This window comes from Artemia franciscana, chromosome 15 (assembly GCF_032884065.1).
Source record: "Artemia franciscana chromosome 15, ASM3288406v1, whole genome shotgun sequence".
Classification (NCBI taxonomy): domain Eukaryota; kingdom Metazoa; phylum Arthropoda; class Branchiopoda; order Anostraca; family Artemiidae; genus Artemia; species Artemia franciscana.
Window position 1 is genome coordinate 18184992 of NC_088877.1, and position 15049 is coordinate 18200040.

General features: G+C 34.3%; 1 protein-coding gene across 3 annotated transcripts in view; it reads left to right on the forward strand.

The window, feature by feature from the left end:
* LOC136036125 (beta-ureidopropionase-like) overlaps positions 1-15049 on the forward strand; it is a 73600-nt gene that overhangs the window by 17308 nt on the left and 41243 nt on the right. For all 3 annotated transcript variants that reach the window (XM_065718144.1, XM_065718145.1, XM_065718146.1), the window contains exons 3-6: positions 2399-2503; positions 4173-4327; positions 9084-9178; positions 11119-11325. In XM_065718144.1, the coding sequence (XP_065574216.1) occupies positions 2399-2503; positions 4173-4327; positions 9084-9178; positions 11119-11325 (562 nt within the window). The remainder of the gene's footprint in view (positions 1-2398; positions 2504-4172; positions 4328-9083; positions 9179-11118; positions 11326-15049) is intronic.

Below are 15049 nucleotides of genomic sequence, written 5' to 3' on the forward strand. Positions count from 1 at the left end.
CTATTACAGATTCGCGATTTCGAATATCCGATCAACGAAAACGGAAATGATTGCAATTCTATATGTGTAAATACAGGATATTTGGGCCGGAATAACTCCATAACGGTGAGTTTGCGGTAGTTTTGCAAGCGAGAAAAGATGTTCCAAAATCAAAATGCATCTATTAACAATAGTTTCATGACTCTTAAACAATTGTTCAGGTATTAGGAACATTGACCCATGCTTTAGCCTCTAGACAAATCCCTGAAAGTTTCATTTTCCTAACCTAACCCCTTTCTGAGATAGCAAGAAGTCAATTAACTAGAATTTTACCCAGCACATGTCTAAAAATCCAGCTAAAACAATGAAAGTTGCATTTTAAAAAGCAAGAAACAATGAAAAAGAGAATGAAAAGTCAAAATTAATTCAAAAGTCTTTTGTTCAATTCAAATAGGAAAAGACCAATGGTCTATACAATATTTTAAGCCTCGGAAATAAGGAAAGGGTAGATATAGGCTAGTTGTTTCATAAATCCTTTCTGGGGTACGTTTTAAACCCTTAATTCATCTCTGAAAGTTTCATTTACATAACGCAACTAGCCTACCTTCTAAGATAGCTAGAAGCCCCTCAACTAGAATTTCACCAGCTTTTATCAAATTCAACCAATTTCGGTAAATTCGTAGTTGTCTATACAATTTAGCTAGGACAAAAATAATTACGTCACTAGATGGCCTTTTACTTACTTAAGTCCCATCCGGGCTTGGTGGGCGTCTTGGGTGCTCTCTGCTTTATGCCGTTCTGAGAAGACCATGGAGGTTGTAGTCGTAGAAGTTGTCCTTCCAGCGCTTCAGAGGGCGACCGCGAGGAGGAGAACCGTGGATGCGACCTTCGAATGCCATTTTCGGTAGTTGGTCATTGGACATGCGCTGGATGTGGCCAAGCCACCTGAGTTGTTGGATGCATACTCTGTCCAGGATGGTAGTGTTGTACTGCAGTCTGTCGAGTAGGTCGGATGGCATTGAGACTTCATCTACGTGTGTTATGCCGGTGATCCAACGCAGCAGCTTTGTCTCAAACACGGCAAGTCGCCTGGAGTCATCTACTCTGACTGTCCACGTTTCACAGCTGTACATAGCTGTAGGAATGATAATGGAGCAGAATAGTTTAAGTTTTAGCTTTGCGGAGATTCGATTTTGCTTCAATATTGGCGTCAGAGCTTTGAAGCCACTGCTACTAATAGCGAGGCGTCTTTTGATGTCCACTGGGTGATTATTCTGCTCTTGACCTGGCTCCACAGATATGTGAAGCTGTCTATCCATTCTATTTCCGCTCCATTAAGCTTTATTTTTGGTGGGGATGGGTTGTTTAACCCTGAAACGCGCATGGCTTCCGTTTTATCCTCGTCGATTTTCATTCCGAAGGTTCGTGTAACTTCTTTCAGGTTATCGGCTTTGGTTTGGATCTCAATGACGGATCCGGTAAGCTTGTCGATGTCGTCAGCGTATGCCAGCTTGTCTATTACAATCCCTCCTATCATTGCCCCATTGGTTGCTTCAGCATCCAACATTACACAATGGAGGAAGTGATTAAACAAAAACTTTGAATAATTGTTTAGTTTTAATATAGATTGTGAATTGGTAACTTAAATACATGAGAGCCAGAACTAAGGTAGGATAAGCTTGTTTTGGTGTTACTTGGTTGTTCTACATTTGCTTGTTTTTTCATAGGCATATATTTTGGGGGTGATACCTAACACGGGGATACCATAGGGAATTTATGGTAGGCACGCCACTTGCCTGGGTAGAGAATTTAAAGTGCCAAAACCCTATAGGCAAGTGTGTATTCTCCTGATGAGCCCTTATGTTGGGTTGTTGCCTCTGAATTATTTATCTTTTTTTACCTTTTTTATTGTTTGGTAAATGGCGACTTATACTTATTGACGACACGACTGCCTGTCCATGGATTATTCTTTATGATTGATTGTGTATGGCTATGCTGTTTGACCTGTGTGATTGTATGGATGAATTGGGCTATGGCCTCATTCAAGTGCTGATCTATATTAATCACTAATGTAGGAAAACAGTCTTCCTTTTCTCCTTCTGTCTTCCTTTTTTTTCTTTTTTTTTAATGTGTTTGTGCTGTTGCATTGGTGATTTCTCTTTTCGTTATACTGTTATAAAGATTATTCTTCGCTAAATTAATGTATTAAATTAAGGACAGTTCAGTACAACGATTTTATGTCACAGAAACAAGCTTTTTTTTTGCCAATAGGCTCCCAAGACTGCAGAATATATCTTTATTTCCGGTAAACTAATGTTAATAACTTTTTGGAATAATCTCATTTCATACTAGTATGGATGACATTTTCTTTTTGTAGTTCGTTATAGTCTTTAATCGTAATACAGTATCAATTATCTAGAAACTTACAATTTTGCCAAGAAGCTGTTGCTGCTGCCGAGTCAAAGAATTTTGAATTGAAAGGCTACAAAATTTCGTGTCCATCCGAAAACCTGAGAAAACCAAGGTGAGTCTCTGATTTATTGATCCTATTGTTCATGAGCTCATTGCTGTTGATTAACTTCCTGTCTTTTGTCTTTTTTTCTATGTTTAAGCCAAGGTCCCATATTTTTTTAAACTCCAGATTTTACACTAGATAATACTTTGTGCATAAGGAACTGACACAAGTGAAAAAGAAAAAAGGCTGAGTTTACCTTTTAGGTCAAATAATACTTAAATAAAAACATGAATATAGGCATAGCGTGAGTAAAAAAAAAAATAATTAAACAATTTTAAGAAAAAGAAGTAATTAAAACACGACATATAACTAGAAAAAAAGGTTCTGGGTAAAAAAAAAGGAAACACTCTAAAATGGAAACAATAAACCTAGTGCTTAAACTGTTTGACAAATGAGCAAAACAGAAAAATAAACTAGTAAACAACATGCGGAACAGTAAATAAAACCACAACGAAAAATAGAAAAGTGACAAAGGAACCAAGTTTATTTTAGTACAGATATCAAGACTTGTTAAGGTTCTTCATGACAGAAGAGATGTAACGCCCTTGGAATCTCTCAGCAGTAGCATAGATTGGCGAGTAAATTGTGGCAGCTGAGGAGGCTAAGTAGAGGAAAAGGGGTCTAACGAGGTAGAGAAAATAAGGAAAAATTGCTGCGGTAAGGTTATTTGGAATCACGAATCTAGCAAAAAGCAAGCAAATTCCTTTCTTTCAAGGTAGTAATCACGAATCTAGCAAAAAGCAAGCAAATTCCTTTCTTTCAAGGTAGTAATTCATGTTGATTAAAGGGGTAACCTGTACTAGTCGAGTAGTTAGTGGACTGGACTTCCAATCCTGTGTCCGCAAAGGCTGATTTTTGATTCGTGGTGTCGCTGATTATTTGGTCCTGAAAGGGGTTAGCGGTGTGCTCATCCAGAGTCGACCCAGCTCCAAATAGATGCAGGGAGAAATCTAAGGGGGACACGGGAAGAGTCGGGTGATTTGCTCCAAACCACGCATTGCACTCCCGGCGAAGGCATTGAAATAGTAGATTGGTACCTGCACTACGTGGTTCATTGGTCAGGATACAAAGAAAGAAAGTTTTGAAAAAAAAATGAAGGATTTATCCTAAGAAGACGCCTCTGGACTGACTCCAGACCGGACAGGGATATTTTTATAGCAGCCTAATAGCGTCTGTTGATTTACTCAGGTAAGTCTGTAATTTCTGGATACCTCAGTATACCTCAGAGGTATACTTACTAGATTTTTTGACGTTTTCGAAAAAAAAGTCTATCTCAACTTTAATCCGTTACCATGGAGAGGGGTATTAATACCAGGGACGGAAAGAGGCTGGCAGCCCTTCAATCACTTTCATTCCGTGAAAGGTGAATAGAACATCCAACTTCAGACCGAATGAGCCCTCTCCCAAGCTTCTGCAGCCTGTTATTTCTTTGACAGTGGCTAGAAGAAAAATAAATAAAAATTCTCACATTGAAGGTATATGGCTCTTTTCTAAGGCAGCGCTAGTGTATTGTCTCTAAAAGCTCAGACCAGATCCGCTTAGGCTGTTAAGTACAATTCGGCGGTGACAGTCGTCGATGTTTCAGTTGCTGGGACCATCTGTGCTGAAACTTATCCCATCTGTGATCTAGCTTTTCTGTATTCATTATTTAGCTGTAAATCAGTGTTTTATTTCACAGGATTGTCAAAGTTGGCTTGATTCAAAACAAGATTGTCCTTGAAACAACTGAACCAATTCAATGTCAAATCCAAGCTTTGCATCAGCGTATTGAGGAAATTGCAAATGTTGCTGGACAATGTGATGTCAATGTACTATGCATGCAGGAAGCTTGGAGTAAGTTATTTATCAATTTGATTAAAATAATCATAAGTCAAAATGTTTATCACTAAATAACATGTAATTTCAGTTTAATTTAATAGCTTGCCATTTACTCGCATGAACAGAAAGTAAGGTCACATACACTTAATATAAAATGCTTATTATCGGAATGCATGATTATATTATATCTGATAGAAGGTGACACCCCCCAAAAGGGTCTGGAAAAGTGCCTGTATCGATACTTCAACTACTTCCTTATATAACCTTTTCTATGTCACACTGTAAGTGAAGCAGCTTTCAGATATTTTTACTAAACTTTCCAGGGCATGCTATAACAAAAGTGTCCTCTGATTAGTAAAGGTTAAATTGACATAAGGTGCTGCAGGTGATCTTATCGAGACCTTTGATAGTTTTAATGGCATATGTGATTCCTTCTAAACTATAGAAATGTACAATTATTGAAGAAGTTTTTCTGGTAGACTCTAAAAAAATAATTTTAAATGGGGAAATAGCGATTTCTCCATAAAATTTTATTGATTAGTTTAGGTAAAAAAAACATGCTAATATTATCAATCAATTAGTTTTAATTCTCACATTTTAATGTAAGTTTATGTATATATATATATATATATATATATATACTAGCTGTTGGGGTGGCGCTTCGCGCCACCCCAACACCTAGTTGGTGGGGGCGCTTCGCGCCCCCCAAGCCCCCCCGCGCGCGTAAGTCGTTACGCGCCATAATAGTTACGCGCCATTGTAGTTGTGTCCCTATGTCCCACCTGTGAATATAGATAGATATATATATATATATATATATATATATATATATATATATATATATATATATATATATATATATATGGTTTTAACTACGTAAAACTTGCGAATATACAACATTCTTTGCTGTCCCATTGTCTTTGCATATAAATAGATTGTCAGGTTTACCGACTCTTGAACATGCAACATATAATGGTCCATGGGAAAACAATCTGTATTCAGATCTATACCTCATGATTCTAATGATTGCCCTTGAGCTTTGTTGATGGTGATTGCTAATCGACCATTCCCTGTCCCGGTGTCCCGGTCGTCATTTACATCCCCCTGTTTCCCCCGGTGTCCCCGTTGTAGTTGTGTCCCTGTGTCCCGGTCGTCATTTATATTCCCTGTGTCCCGGTCGTCATTTGTATCCCGGTGTCCCGGTCTGTATATACATTCGTTTTTTAGTTTTGTTTTTCTCCTTTATTTTTTTCCCTTTTTTTTCTTTTTTAGCTCTTTTTAGTTTATTTAGATTTTTAGATTTTTTAGTTTTTTTATTAGTTTTTAGTTTTTTTTCTTTTTAATTTTTTTGTAGTTTTTACCTTCTTTTTAGTTTTGTTAATTTTTTTTTTACTTATGTCCTGGTCGTCATTTATACTCCCTGTGTCCCGGTGCTTTGTTGATTGCTAATCGAACATTCCTTTTGTCCTGGTCGCTTTCTCTTTGAGTGTCGTCATTTATTTTTTTCTTTTTTAGTTCTTTTAGTTTTTACCTTTTTTAGTTTTTTTTAGTTTTTTAGATGAAAATTTTTTTTAGTTTTCTCCTTTTTTTCTTTTTAGTTTTTTATTGGTTTTTACCTTTATGTTAGCTTATTTTTCAGTTTTTTCCTTTTTTTTTAGTTTTTTCCTTTTTTTTTATTTTTTTTTTATTTTTTATTTTTTTTAGTTTTTTACCTTTTTTTAGTTTTTTTAGTTTTTTTAGTTTTTTTAGTTTTTTAGCTTTTTTACTTTTTTTTATTAGTTTTTAGTTTTTTTGTAGTTTTTGCCTTTTTTTAGTTTTTTCAGTTTTTTTTAGTTTTTTATTGGTTTTTACCTTTATTTTAGCTTATTTTTCAGTTTTTTCCTTTTTTTTAGTTTTTTTTAGTTTTTAGTTTTTTTAGTTTTTTACCTTTTTTTAGTTTTTTTAGTTTTTTTAGTTTTTTAGCTTTTTTATTAGTTTTTAGTTTTTTTTGTAGTTTTTGCCTTTTTTTAGTTTTTTTAGTTTTTTAGCTTTTTTATTTTTTTTATTAGTTTTTAGTTTTTTTTGTAGTTTTTGCCTTTTTTTAGTTTTTTCAGTTTTGACGTCACCTGATCCAGTTTTTTCAGGTGACGTCACCTGATCCACGATCCACAGATCCACAGACAACTTATTTTTATATATATAGATAGTTTTTTTTTTTACTTATGTCCTGGTCGTCATTTATACTCCCTGTGTCCCGTTGCTTTGTTGATTGCTAATCGAACATTCCTTTTGTCCTGGTCGCTTTCTCTTTGAGTGTCGTCATTTATTTTTTTCTTTTTTAGTTCTTTTAGTTTTTACCTTTTTTAGTTTTTTTTAGTTTTTTAGATGAAAATTTTTTTTAGTTTTTTCCTTTTTTTCTTTTTAGTTTTTATTGGTTTTTACCTGTATTTTAGCTTATTTTTCAGTTTTTTCCTTTTTTTTAGTTTTTTTTTATTTTTTATTTTTTTTAGTTTTTTACGTTTTTTTAGTTTTTTAGCTTTTTTACTTTTTTTATTAGTTTTTAGTTTTTTTTGTAGTTTTTGCCTTTTTTTAGTTTTTTCAGTTTTTTTTTTAGTTTTTTATTGGTTTTTACCTTTATTTTAGCTTATTTTTCAGTTTTTTCCTTTTTTTAGTTTTTTTTAGTTTTTAGTTTTTTTAGTTTTTTACCTTTTTTTAGTTTTTTTAGTTTTTTTAGTTTTTTAGCTTTTTTATTTTTTTTATTAGTTTTTAGTTTTTTTGTAGTTTTTGCCTTTTTTTAGTTTTTTTAGTTTTTTAGCTTTTTTATTAGTTTTTAGTTTTTTTTGTAGTTTTTGCCTTTTTTTTAGTTTTTTTTAGTTTTTTAGCTTTTTTATTTTTTTTATTAGTTTTTAGTTTTTTTTGTAGTTTTTGCCTTTTTTTAGTTTTTTCAGTTTTGACGTCACCTGATCCAGTTTTTTCAGGTGACGTCACCTGATCCACACATCCACAGACAGACAGACAACTTATTTTTATATATATAGAAGATATATATATATATATATATATATATATATATATATATATATATATATATATATATATGTATGTATATGTATATATATTTTTCTCTCGAAAAAAAAATATTTCCTCTGTCTTGAAAAGATTTTCCCTATTGTTTCTACGTTGTGTTTATTTGAAAGAAATGGGTAGGGGGTCTTGATCATAAAGTAGCTTTTAGTGCATTGTGTGCAGCACTACAAGTAGGAAAGTAAGCTATTGGTGTAAATAAGTAACTCGTAACTACTTAATTCCACTATTTGACCCTTGGAAAAAATTGCCGGCTCCGCACTTGTCCAAATATAGCAGTTACTGTAGGCTTGTCTACGAGCCAAATAAGAAAAGCTATAACCTGTAATTGCAGGCCAATACCTGCAGCCTAAAACCATCAGAGAAATCTTGGTATTGGGCTTCCTCCAAGTATTTAATACCATGCCATGATTAAAATTAAATTACTTCTGGTTAACACGCTAGGCAGTCAAGTTGTAGTAACGGTATACATGCACAGGTACAACCGAGTGGTAATTATGTCGTGAGGGTGTAATCACTTTAAACCCTCATACGGTAGCTCCTTGGTATCCTCCCTACCAAGGAATACCAGAAGTAAAACTTGGAATTCAACACTACCAAATTACACCGGATTGCCATTTTATAATATCTACCTCCCAGTCTAATGGTATCATCAGCTGTTTATTGTGCAGTGTGTAATTTATCCAGTTTTATAATGAAAAATTAACATGGACAAAAGTAAGTAAAAAACTAAGATTCGCACATAGAAGCATAGAGCTGTGTGAAAACTTATAACAAACAGGAATTACTCTAATATGAAAATTTCAGCAACGTCCTCCCTTCCCCTCTCTTTCCGCTAAAGTTTAACTTCTACTTTAATGAAAACAGTACACATTTTCAATCATTTATTTTTATCATAACGCTTCGAGAACCAAAACCTTTAGGTGTACCAAAACTTCAATGTCAGCTCCTCTTCCTATTTTCAGTTTAACTTCTCTACGTTATAAGTTTTAATGTGAATCGTTATTTCCGAATGAGTTTTATTTCGTTTGTTTTTATTAGTCTCAATATGTATGAACGTACATGACCGTTCATGTACCGTATTACGGTCATGTACCGTATGAACGTTAAAAAATTGTTAAAAAAAAGCAATTCTTTTTTGTTACCGGGAGATTGCTGGAGTAGATAATATTAATTGTGTCAATGATATATGGGACGCTATTTAAAACTGAACATACATTCTTTGTTACTACCAGCAGTTAACTTACTCCAATATTGTTCACATTAGTAAACTGTGTTCAGTATGTTGTTTGACTAATATAAGCAACAATGTGTATCATTATAATCTAATGTGTTTTGAAAAGTGTATGTCGGGCTGTTGTAAAAAAAAAAAAAAAAAAAAAAAAAAAATTATAGTGTCAATAAGGGTACTCAGTGAAAAATTTAAGAGACGGGAGAACTTTGTGGGATAAATGGGGTTGTTGTTTAATTCAGTTTCTCAATTGACCAATAGAACATGAAAAGGTTCAAAACAAACACATTAAAAAATGTAAGAAACTAAAGCATAAAAATGCGATAAAGGTGTGGTTTGTTTTTTGTTGTTTTTTTCTTTGGGGTAGGTTCATTATTTTCAAATCATGTTATGTGTGCAGGTTTGGTAATACATTGTTATTTTAACAAGGCTTATTGTGTATTAACAAATGTTTTGATGATTTTATTTTCATTCTAGCTATGCCCTTTGCTTTTTGTACAAGAGAAAAAGTTCCATGGTGTGAATTTGCAGAATCTGCTGAAGACGGACCAACAACAAAGTTCCTTCAAAAGGTATGCTATTCATTAAATTATTTATTTTTTTTATTCATTGCTTCTCAAAATCATTGCAAGAAAGAAATATCATCGTACAATATTTACTAAATTCTTGGTTCAATACGTTTATCGTAGAAAAAATAGGATCTTCAATTGGCAAAAAAAAGGAATTTGGAACGACTGGAACTTAAAATGTCTACTTTGTATTGATCAGTAGAAACATACTTTGAAATGTATTTTCTGTACTATCGACAATCATGTCTTTGCTTATATACGTTAGGTGTTAATGATACGTTGCTTTACTCTATAATCTAGTAAGCCCAAGTTTGGTCTATGGTTTTCAAGCATTTGAAAAAAAAAGAAGAAGAAGAAAAAAATCGAGCCTTGTGTCTTTATATCTTCTGGAGTATCTTAACCAGGGCCAGATTTAAAGCTTTAACGCTCGCAGGCTCAAGCGTTTTTGCCGCTCCGTTTTTGCGATATTTTCGGGGAAATTTCCGAAAATTCGGGGAGCGTGGAAGCACTGAACAGAATGCAACCGATGAGCTAAAAGTAATCAAAGAGAGAGGTGATACCGAACTCTCAGCAGCTGTTTTTGGAAGACACCTGACAGTTTATAAGCGGCTACGGAATTCCTTTGTTGTTTTAAAATAACTTTTCTGTGAATAGGCAGCGCGGTGTCAGAGTGCACCTGGCACTTTGACAATAAATTACATCAGTCAGGTTTGTCTTAAGAGAAAAATCACTCACTGATAATTTATTGCACCCTCTGGCATTGTATGCCACTAGACCCGGGCCTAGTGGGCCCCATTGGTAAATCCTGGCTTGTCTTACCATCTCGGTTTTCTTTACATAACTTCTCAAACTTCTCTTAGATTAACTTCGTCAGCGCACTCTCTGCATCACAATCAAGATTGTGACGCTTTTTTTTACTGAGGTACCAAAACTTCGTATATGGTTCGGCTTAAGCCATAGTCTTCAAAGCTTTTTGACGTGACGACTATATCAGTAATCTTCAGCTATGTACTTTACCTTCTTTCCGAGTAAATTTGCAGTATGATTCCTGCCAAATTTGAGACAACGAGAGTAACTCCTTGTAACCTTTCTTATACCGAATACCTTCACCAAGTACCGTGTAGGTAGAAACAGTTCTTTTTTTCTTCTTTTTTTGTTACACAGCTGAATCGTGTCTCTTTGATCCAAAATTTTTCTTCTCTGAAGCTTAATTTTGCAATAAGTGACAAGTTTTCAGACATGAATGCAAGGCACTGAGCAAGAAACCGAGCAATTATTCCTTCCATGTCAATAAGACAGTTGTTAAAAACTTCTATGATAATTTCAACAAGCTTCTGACTCTTCTGAGATGAGAAAACGGAGATTTAATCATGGCCATAAATGACGAAAGCTAAGTACTTTGCTCCTTGATGAGCCTAGCACCCCAATTTTGTCATAGATAATATGATCTTCCCGGTTTTATTGGCCAAAGATAACTGCCGAATACTGATATTTATCAAACAGTTCCATGTGGTGTTCAGTTGCCCTGTCGAACAATCCCCAGAATCTTGGGATTCTTTTAAGAAGAGTTTCAGTTTTTTTTTTTGTGATGATAATTTTCAAGACTAGTTGCATTTCATCATTGTTGCTCATGCTGAGAATGTTTTTTTATGACGAAAGAATTTAACTGCAGTAAAAATATTTTCTGTCACAAATACTGCATTAATTGTTTTATTAGTGACAATACAGTTGTAATGTAGGAGGTTTTTTGTGGAGACAGGATTTTCAACATAGCCGGAGTGGGAAAGACAACGAGAATTATTCATATGAAAATAGATGGTGTTGGATTTTATTTGTTTCTTTTTTACAAGTGCTTTTGAATATAGCAATAAGGCTGCTTTACCAATAATATTTCTGTCTTTTCTGCAGTTGGTTTTTATTCACCTCTATTTCTATGTTATTAGGTAGCAGCACGTCACAATATGGTAATTATATCACCAATTCTGGAAAGAGACGAAGTACATGGTGACACAATATGGAATACGGCAGTGGTAATTTCAAATACTGGCAATGTAATCGGCAAAACAAGGAAAAATCATATTCCAAGAGTGGGTGACTTCAATGAATCCACCTATTACATGGAGAGCTTACTTGGACATCCTGTTTTTGAGGTTAAAATCTCTTATTTTGACTTATTCCGCATTATAAAAGAAACAGGCTTTGTGATTGATTAGTTTTTAAAACTGTATAGCAGAATTCTAAAAAAATTTCCCACCAAAGAATTGATCAAAAGAGCAATATAAGATTTTTCTTTTCCATCCATCCTTATTTTGTAGGTTAACCTTTGATTTTCCATAGAGACTTCGTATGCTTTTGAAAGAAGGAAAATTTTTGTGTGACGGAATTGGAAGGTGGTTGTCAAGACATGACAAAAAAGCAAAAAACACTTTTCTACAGCTCAAAATAAAAATGCGAAATGACGTAAAAAGAGGTATAATAAGTTTAATAGTTGAATAAAAATCTGAAAAAAGAAAGGCACTTAAATCAAAAAGGCACTTTAATGTGGGAGTCCCTTAGCATGATTGCTCAACACTGATGAAAACCATCCAAAAACCAGCATACTATCCATGGAATAGCTGAGGGCAAATAGACCGTATTAGTAAATGCAAATATTGAATAAAATAGTATATCATCCCTCAAAAAAGGTGAATTAAATTTAAAATAAAATTAAAGCTCATTATAAATGGAATACTAATAAGCCAAAATAAAACAGATAATAACCGTATCTTAGCACTGGTATAAATGACCATTTGTCCGCGATTTAGTCAAATTCTATTTTTTATTATGATAAGTGAAATAGACCATTAGCCTTATTCAGGGTTACATAATTCACTGGGTCATAATAAATATTTTCGTAAATTCAGTTTTTTGAGAACCTACAATAAGTACATGGGGAACAGTCAGTTTACTGGGATACCATGAGCAGATAAATAAAAGCAAGTGACGCAAAAGATTCATTAAGGCCTAGAGTATAGATTTAGACTAAAAGCCGAGGAATATTATTTTTATTTATTTTGCAATAAGACTTATTTCAGAAGCGAAATTTAGGCATGAATTTCCACCCTTGGAAACTCTAGTGATTATTTTTATGTCTCTTAAGACGGTAACTAACTGTACGAATGTCTCCCGTATCGGCAAAACTAGGTCCTGCAAGCTTCGGTTTTCTCATCGAGAAAACTTATTAGCAGTCATTTCTTCGTCAGTGATAATCGAGTATGAGCAAATATTTCCCAAAAAAAGACACTAACCTTTGCAGAGAAGCAAACTTTGCCGAATATTTACTGTGCTGAGATCGTTCACGCTCTACGCGCTGCTGAGCGTGCTAGTTTACCCATACGAAGAGTATGTCTTGGAACTGAGAAGCATGCCTCATCAGGTAACCCTGACCTCGTTGATTCTTGTGCTAGATCGAAATTCTGGTTTCGTGTCTCGGAGGAGTGTGGTATGCCACGGCAAGGTTTGGTAAATGAAGTTCGTCTCAAAACAAAGCAACGTTTCGCGAAAGGGCTTAGGCAACATCAGGCTAAATAAGTAGCTGAACTATCAAGTAAAGCCACAAGTGATCCTAATTTCGTGTGGAAAGTGCTCAAAAGAAATAATTCAAAAGCTTATAATGTTGTCAAAACTACCAGTGACCAGTTGTATGGTTACTTTAAAAGTGAGTTTTCCGGGTCTGATGCATCATTGTCAAACCAATATGAAAGGGAGCTTGATGGTTGCTTATAAAACTTGATTAGTTTTATTGTTATTTGATCTGCGGTTACTGAGTGCATTTCTAAGCTACAGAAGAAAATTTCTCGTGTTCTCTGTGCAAAGCATCTAAGATGTGGATCCCCTCTCCTAATTGAGCATCTGACCTTACTCTTTCAGATGATATTCTGTTGGGGTATAGTTCCTAGTTTGTTCAGCAATGGAGTAGTAACTCCGGTATTAGAAAGGGGAAAACCCTCGGACCAATGCTCTTCTTGTAGGTCAATTACGGTGTCACCGGTTTTGTGAAAAGTTTTTGAGCTGCTAATTATTGACAAAATATACCGGATAACCAATTCGGCTTCAAGAAAGGAATAGGCCGCGACCATGCTCACCATTTGATTGCTAATTTACTTCTTCATGCTCATGAAAATAATTTTGCTGTTATATTTTGCTGGGTTAGACGTATGTAGAGCTTTCGATACGGGTGTACATCCGCATATGTTACTGACTGCTTATAAGCGTGGAGTTAATATTTTTGTCAAGTCTATGAAAAGTATAAAAAGCTAAACTTATTCCTTCAATTCCAGTAAAAAAAAAAAGGGTATTGGACAGGGCGCTGTTACTTCTCCGCCCCTGTTTAGTAATACTGTCATTGTGTCACAACAGAATGTTCTAACCACGTGTATATTTAAAGGTATTGATGTTTCGCTAGCTACCTCTGCGGATAACATCCTTGATTTTAGTAGAACAGTCGGGAGTATAAACGTATTGGTCTTCGATTTAATGAGAGTAAGACTGAGTTCCTGGTATTCAGTTACCGTTCAGAATGCTCGACAAATGTTAAGTTAGCTGAACATGTTATTAAAGCAGAAGATACACTGACGATTGGGTCAGTACTGATTGGGTCAAATCTTCGTGCCACGCGTCAACTTCTGAAAGATTTTTTGCGTATGGTTTACTAGTTGCGTTAAAGTTTAAATTTAACCGCCGTATCTTAGCTAGTGTTTATAATGCATTTACTGTTGCGGATTTACTCGCCCTTGTACCATTTTGGTCTCTTCTTACTGCTTCTGATAATAAGGATATACGGAAATGTTTCTACCAGTATGCGAAACATTTGCTACGGCTGCCTTCTTGGACTAACAACAGCTCCCTATCCTCGCGGCACGGAGTTGTTAGTCCAGTGTCCGCTGAGCAGAAAAGAAATGACAGTTATCGGCGGCAGATTATTGGTGAAAGCAATAGTTTGGTGAAAGTCTGTTATTACAAATAAATGCCCTTATTTGCAATTTTTTCTTGTCAGTTCTTCTTTGTTTTGGTTTTGTTCTCGTTTGTCAGAATTTATTTATTTCTTTCCCTTTTCTTTCTTTATTACTTCATCAGTGTTGTATTTCACATTTATGATGGGGAATAAATTTATATATGTATATATATATATATATATATATATATATATATATATATATATATATATATATATATATATATATATATATATATATATATCAATTATATATATGTAGAAATATAATACATGTATATACATATAATAAAATTATTGTAGAAGCCAAAAAGGCTGGTATTTTATCGCCCTCTTTGACTTTTCGGACCTTTGGCCCTCGTAGTTATGATGGTGTCAGACGCTAGAGACCTGAAGCTACTCTCTTCCAAGAGAGGTTTTATTTATCTCATTGTACATTATGCTCTATTAATTATTAAAAGGACGCAAAACCTTTTAATAATTTAAAAGGTTAAAAAAATCTAAAAAAAATCACTTTGCAAGTTTGAACTATCCGCAGCGCACACTCCTTTGTGAGGATTGGGGAAAAGAATTATCTCTTTAGCCTCTTTAACTTTTTTCCCCTTTAAACTCCTAAATCTACCAGTAACTCTAAAGATGAATTTACGTTGTAATGCCTAAACCGACAGGCATATTTGACATTTTTCTGAAAATTAGCTTTTATACTTCCAATAGTCTTCTGTTTCGTCTTTATGCTCTGTATGTATTTTAGGAAAATGTTTGCTTTATAAAATATAATGGTAACTACTCGCGATTAAGACAAATATATGTCATTTCCCATATCCTGAAGTACGCTAGGCGTATAACTGTTGTAACTGTTGAAGTGTCTGCTGTTTTGAGCA